General features: G+C 35.5%; 1 protein-coding gene and 1 long non-coding RNA gene across 2 annotated transcripts; one reads left to right on the top strand and one right to left on the bottom strand.

Annotated features, from left to right (window-relative positions):
- Positions 1–262: 262 nt before the first annotated feature.
- On the bottom strand, positions 263–4490 carry alphaCOP (coatomer subunit alpha). Its single transcript, XM_075308290.1, has 2 exons — positions 3404–4490; positions 263–3334 (listed from the first exon to the last, which is right to left on the bottom strand). The coding sequence occupies exons 1-2, from the start codon at positions 4347–4349 to the stop codon at positions 585–587; spliced, it is 3696 nt and encodes a 1231-aa protein (XP_075164405.1). The 5' UTR covers positions 4350–4490; the 3' UTR covers positions 263–584.
- Positions 4491–5691: 1201 nt separating this feature from the next.
- On the top strand, positions 5692–6381 carry LOC142236402 (uncharacterized). The gene is made up of 2 exons (XR_012722017.1): positions 5692–5864; positions 5932–6381. It is a non-coding gene; the product is annotated as an uncharacterized LOC142236402 (long non-coding RNA).
- Positions 6382–7388: the final 1007 nt, after the last annotated feature.

Genomic DNA, 7388 nt, shown 5'->3' with positions numbered 1-7388 from the left:
GTGGAACGCCGTTCGGACTCGGCTATAAAAAGGAGGTCCCTTGTCATTGAGCTTACCATGGAATCGGGCAGCACTCAGTGATAAGAGAGAAGTTCACCAATGTGGTATCACAATGGACTGAATAGTCTAAGTGAGCCTGATACATCGGGCTGCCACCTAACCTAACCTAACCTATCTGACTTGTGCTCTTTCTTACTTACCTGTAGACGAAATTAAGGACAACTATTTTGACACATCCATGATGTAGATTCTTAGCAAAAAGTTATTTCTATGTGTATGTTGATTTTATTAAATACTAAGATATATATGATAATATTGGTCTTTCAGACCATAAACAGATTTGATGTATTAATTTCGTTCTTAGTGTTATGAATCATTCACAATTACATCGTTTATGTACTATATGCGAAAAATTGAAGGGTTTAATTAATGTTTGTATGGTGAGATGCCATTTGTTATAAATAGCTCCATAAAAATTGCAAATTTAAATTATCTGAACGGCCAATTGTAACGAAATGTTTAAAGTTTTTAAAATATTACAACTAAGTTTTATAGTCAATGATAAAGAGGCCTACATTAAGAATTTATCTGAATTGTAGATTAGATATCCGCAGACCAATACAATCCTTTCCTATTTCGCTCACTTCGCATACGGTACACAATTTCCCCTTGTACTGGGTGTCATATGAAGCCCCACAGAATGGACAATTTACTTCCGGCTTGCCTCGATACAATGGTCTATAGCTTATTCCGCAAATGTTGAAGGGATTGAATTCTTCGTATTGTAACTGATGTTCGTCTATAGGGTTTACTTCACATGCCTGCAATATTTTACGAACTTGTTGGGCTACTTCCGGTCTGGGTCCCAATTCCAAGAGGCGCCTTGCAAATGATGCAGCTGTTTTATAATTCTTCAATTTGAAGAACATATTCAAAGCTGTTCGTAGTGTTAGAATTTGATGTACTGGTTGCAGCTTACAGTGAGTGAAATATGCGGCTAATTCACATAAACGTTTTTGTTCCTCAAGAGTAGATTTTGGCAAACCTTTCCTTGCCGTTTCCATTTTCAAACCCAATATATACTCCGTGCATATTTTTAGTAGTTGTTGTGCCTCGGCCACATCTTGTTTGGTATCTACTACTAAGAGGGGAATGCTTATTAATATAGAATGGAACTTTTCAACTGCTTCAGAGAATTTTCCACCAGTTGTCAATTGGTAGCCAGCTTGTAGACGTTGCACGAGGTCGTTAAGTTTAATGCCCAAAGCTGGACGTTGCAATTTTACATTTGTCTCGTTCGTGTTTCGTAGTGGATAGCCCGATAGGGATGCTAAATTTGGCATAGCAGTAAAGCTCGTAGATGAACAAGCGTAATTTTGCATGAAGAGGGGTTTCAAGGGCTGGAAGTTAACAATACCTATTTGCTCGTTTAGCAAACGAAAGGCTGATTCGAAGGAACCTGCTTTGATGTGGTCCAAAACCAAAGGAGAATTATTAGCCCAATGTTGAGGGGCTGAGAAACCTCTGTTTGGTGCTGCATAGTATCCGCTATCTAGCGCAGATGCCTTAATTTTTGATGCAATTTCTTCGGGGACAACAAGGTCATCATCACCCACATCCCAACCAGCACCCTCTTCACCTGTGCCTTCAGCACCTTCTTCGCCTATGGCATCATGCATTTCGTCGTCACCATCTTCATCCAGACCCAAATCGGCATCAGCTCCCCAACCATCACCAGCTCCGACATCAAGTGCAGCATCTGCATTAACATTCAATGCTTGTCTAGCGGTGGCGCTAGTACCAGCTCTTGTTAGCATAGCACCTTCAAAGAAGCCCTTAGAAACACTTAACAATGGCCAGTTGCTTTCAACTTGTTGTATAGGTACAGGAGGTTTCAATAATATAGCCTCGGCGTTAACTTCAGGAAGAGCATTACCTTCATGCGTTATAGCTTCTGCCAAATTCGATGCCTGCTCATCCAGTCCATGGGTGGCGGCCGTAAGATATGCCAACGACATTTGTCCACAGTTCTTTAATATATTGACTCTTTCCTTCACATCACCCAATACTAAAGCTCCTTGGTACTGGGCTGAAACGTCCTTACGGATTTCCGCAATCTTGTTCATCTTTTTCAGTTTCTCCAAATTACCAGTTATCAAATACAGGAAACTTAATTTGTCAAAGTTTTTGGTGCGCTGGTAGCACATCTCCACGATTTGGTGGTTGCCCTGAAGTAATGCAGCCTGGCCTAATCTCTCCCAGCAATCTTTATCATCCAATGCTTTAGCAGCTTCGAGGGCAATTTCAATATTTCCACATTCCAAAGCAAGTCCAAATCTAGTCTTCTCATCTTTAACAAAGTGTAAAGCAACCTCTGGGTAACCCTTTTGTTGAAGATAAGCAATAATGCTCTGTCCCAATAAGCGAGCGTTTCGTACCATATGTAATACTTCATCGTATTTTCTATTAATAAGCGCAAGTTTAAATTTGTATTCAGTTGGATCTATGTGCAATACACGGGTGCGACATTCACGGTCCAAACAGAAGACTTGATTGCCCTTGACTCTAGTAAGATAAATAGGTAAATCCAGAGTCCTAATAATGCCGTGGTCACCATTGGTAATGGCATATTTAATATGATTGCTGGTGGTATAAATGAAAACGCCTGAGTCGTCCCATGCCCCCGACTTTACACGACAGTTCTCCTGTATTGTACAAAGATATTGAAGGCGTCTGTCACAAATGGTGACGGAATGTTTGCACAACAGAGCAACAAGAGACATATCTGGAGACCAAACAACATAACGGCATTTGGCTAACTTTATACAGCCCACTGAAACCAGACGTTGAACTTCGTACAATGTTACGAATTCTGGATCGCGAATAAGAAGCATTCCTGTTCCTGCATAGAAAATTTCCTCACAGAAGGTTGGTATTTTCTTTGTTACTTCATTTTTGAAGTTCTTAATGACCAACTGTTGGTTACGGTCTAATACTGCAAATCGATTGCGAGCCACCCATATGGCTGTTATTCCTGATGAACGTTTACTATCATTTTCACTTTGAGATTCAGCATCTTTAGGTATTTGACACAAGTCGTATGTGCTGTTCTCCAAGTTATTGGTGCGTGTGCACAATAAAACGGCATTAAGAGCCGGATTGTACGACATGCTGTGTACAGGCGATTTTCCACCACCTCGTAATTGCATAACAACAGTATCCTTGGTTGTTGTAAAGTCCAATTTGCGTAGGAAACGATCTTTGACGTAGTAAAGAACATTACCATGAACGGCATAAGCTGGACGTTCACGTTCCAATTTAAATACCACCATACCTGGAATAGCAATTTATATTTTATTATTTTGTAGATACATTTCATTATTTGGTAATCAAATCTATTTACCTCCATCGTGGCCAGCAGCAAAGAGATTTAGAGTAGGATGTGCAGCAAGTATCCAAAAACGTTCTCCATCCCTGCGGAATGTATACATACACATTCTCTTGGTCATATCCCAAACGCGTATACTACGATCTTCACCATTGGATATTATGAGATCTTGTCTAGGGTGGAACAAAACACACGATACATTGTTGTAATGACCTCTGCATGTGTCGACTTCCCAAGCTTTGTATTCGTTCATGCGCCACAACTTAACGAGACGATCGTCAGCTCCAGAAACAATAAGTGGCAAAGTGGGATGGAAACTTGCCCAATTAACACCGCGGTCATGGCCTTCGAGAACATGCTTGACAACGGCATCTGCCTGACCAAACAGATCTGTTGCCCCCGGATGACCCTTCAAATGCTCATCCAATCCTCCGGGTCCTGGAGCAACATTTTTCTTGCGCAATCCTGAAATATCCCAAACTCTTACAGTTTGATCTAACGAAGCCGATACTATTTGGTCTTCGGTAGGATGGAATTGGGCACACATCACATAGTGATTGTGTCCAGTCAAAACGCAAATGCAATTTCGCGATTGCCAATTCCAAATACGAATTGTTTGATCGTCAGATGCACTCAAAATCCATGGATACTCATGATGGAAAGCTACAGTTCTCACATAATCCAAATGTGCAAGCAAGGTAAATATACACCGCCTTTGTTTGTAATTCCAAACCTTAATTTTATAATCATCGCCTCCAGACACGAACAAAGGCATTTGTTGATGAAAAGCCACACTGCGGACTGGACCATCATGTTCATCGAATTTTTCCAAAAGTGTATGCATCCGATAGTCCCATAGTTGAATCACGCCGCTGTGTAAACTTGTCAATATCCATGGCCGCTTTGGATGAAAGGATAAACCCTTTACCCTTGCAGATTTCGATTCAAAATTTGTAAGCATATTATCGCCGTGTGTTTTTTCTTTTTATTTTGGTGATTTATAAGCTAAATAGTTTATAAAATCTACGACCACTTTTAAAACATGTATCTTTTTCACTCGTCTATTTCTTACACGTCACTTAATTTTCATAGAGACAGTGAAGGAACTCTTCGGCACTTTTAAATCGTTCTTATCGATAACAAGACAGCTGTTATTGCTTATGGTATCCAAAAATATAAACGTCACCGACCGTATTCGGACAATTTTATTTTATGAATGAAATGAATGTTCCTTTATTTCATTAGTTCTTATTTCAGAAAATATTAGACTCAATAATGTACGCCCAAATAGTTTTGCATAGATAGAAAATATTTACCAAAAAATAATTAAACAGCTGATCAATATTTTATCGATATTAAAAACATAGAACATGGGCAGCGGTTCCGAACTATGGTAGCCCTAGAAACATCAAAATAAAAATTGGCCAGAAAACCCAATCCCAATAATTATAATATAAGGGTGGACCTACGAGGGTAAGGGTTGATCTTCTATAGGGCACAATGCGTACAAGGAACGCCTTCGTTGTGTTACTTTGCTTTGTGCGTCGTCCAACATCGCCGCGAGCATTGTGTAATTAAATATAAGCCCAATAACCAAAAAAATAAAATGAAAGTTTAAAACATATAGTAATGAAAACAACCGAGTTTTGTTGAAAGTCGGATCTCCTAGGTTTTAAAACCAGACTAATTTCACTAGGGCTGTCATCCGGGATCGATTTTTATCAATACCGCGATTTTTTTAGTAGTAATAAGTTCTTTTTTTATGTCATTTTTTTATTCTTTGTTTATTAGACACTTTGTTTTCTAAATCACTAAAATAGTTTTTTATTAAATTTTTTTTTTCTAATTAAAAAAATATATCTTTACTCATTCTTTGTTCTTCTCTTTTATAATTTATTATTGCTAGTTTTTATTCTAATTTTTATTTCGTTATTTTTGGTCAAATTTTTATATATTTAAAGTTACTTTTGTAGTTTTTTTATAACCATTTTATTTTGGCCTAAGGGCTTGGTTATTTTTACAACAAATATAAATAATATATATATATATATATATATATATATATATATATATATATATATATATATATATATATATATATATATATATATATATATATATATATATATATATATATATATATATATATATATATATATATATATATATATATATATATATATATATATATATATATATATATATATATATATACCCTGCCAGCATTTCAATGTTCCATTTCATCCTTATCGCTACCACAGACTCGTAAGTGACACTGCAACAATCGCGAACTGTGATGGGGGAAGTATATCAAAAAGTACAAAATGTACATGAAAGTATTTTGCCATCACTGCTGTTAGAAGAGCCATTTTATTTTTTGTGAAACGCCAACCGCAACCAGCTTGTTATATTTTATTTAAATAAAAACGAGAATATAATTCTGAAAACATAGATATTACGTTTAAAATTGTGAAAGGTATATGGTGAACAATTTTCGACTTTCCAAATTGAATAAAGCGATCGTTTTTTAAATATTTTTCCAGGCACGCTGCTTCCAACGAAAATAAACTGGCTGATAGACGCTGCAATATGTAACTAGCTACTTGTAATGCGCTTTACAGACTATCAGTTATTCCGGACGGAATGTCGGTGTTTGTAAAGAATCTTATAGTGTGTCGGATCGATACGACTTGTCGGCGATGACTAAATAATCGGTAAATGTGTTATCGATCCCATAAACATGCAGCAGAATCGATTATGCCTTCGGACTTAACTTATAATGTGCACAATATATGGGATATATTCGACGCGAGCACTGTCGTCCGGAATAACTGATAATCTGTAAAGCGCATAACTCAACATCATTCTTTTATTAATGCAAAAATTATGTTAAATGTGATGAGATAAACCGAAAAATGTTATATTTATAAGAAATTATAAATGTTTAATCAAATCAATAAACATCTACACAATCGTGTTTTACTTGACCACAATGATTCTTCTACAATTACCTTAAAATGCACTTTTTCTGATAGTTTGCCGGGGCTCTTATTGGCGTCCTTCTAAATTGATCTAAATAGGCACCTAATAATTGCACTGATGTGAAACTTTTTCGTAGTAACTTGGCGTGGTACAACTTATCAATAGTGACGGCGCTTTTCCGACGAGTTTTTGATGTCGTATATGATTGTTTTCGACATAGTGGAGATTCTCAGAAGCGCCCCCAAATTCAAAAAATGTTGGCAGGGTATATATATATATATATATATATATATATATATATATATATATATATATATATATATATATATATATATATATATATATATATATATATATATATATATATATATATATATATATATATATATATATATATATATATATATATATATATATATATATATATATATATATATATATATATATTATATATATATATATATATATATATATATATATATATATATATATATATATATATATTATCTTTGCTGACCTTTGCTGTTTATTCTATGTGACACGAATTCCATTTCACATGTGAACTCATTGTTCAAAGGAGGACCTTATCGTTTACTTCGATTTTTGATGAAATTCTGCTTTTCACAGTATACTTCAGCTATAATAAATTCTTACTCAAGGTGTACCATAAATGTTAATAAACATTTATCTGGTATGAAATCTAAGGAAGTTTGCACTGAATGAAGACACCAATTTATTAATAAATAATGCCAAAAAGCCACAAATTAACAAATTGGAATTAGTTTTTCGGGATCCCCCGGTATTTCGGGACGGGATTTATCCCGGTGACAGCCCTAATTTTCACAAACCGGTTCTTGAAACAAGTAACATTGACCAGTATTCATATAAACACGTAATTTCGAGAACTTTATTGTTATGAAAAATCAACGAAAGGAATAATTCGTTAATTTGTTATAATATGGAAAATACAAAAACCAAAAACCGGATTTTGAGATCTTAAAACACCGTTTTACTGGTC

Source organism: Haematobia irritans, chromosome 4 (assembly GCF_050003625.1).
Source record: "Haematobia irritans isolate KBUSLIRL chromosome 4, ASM5000362v1, whole genome shotgun sequence".
In the NCBI taxonomy this organism is placed as follows: Eukaryota; Metazoa; Arthropoda; class Insecta; order Diptera; family Muscidae; genus Haematobia; species Haematobia irritans.
The sequence above is the reverse complement of the archived record's forward strand: the minus strand, read 5'-3'. Positions and strand labels throughout refer to the sequence as shown.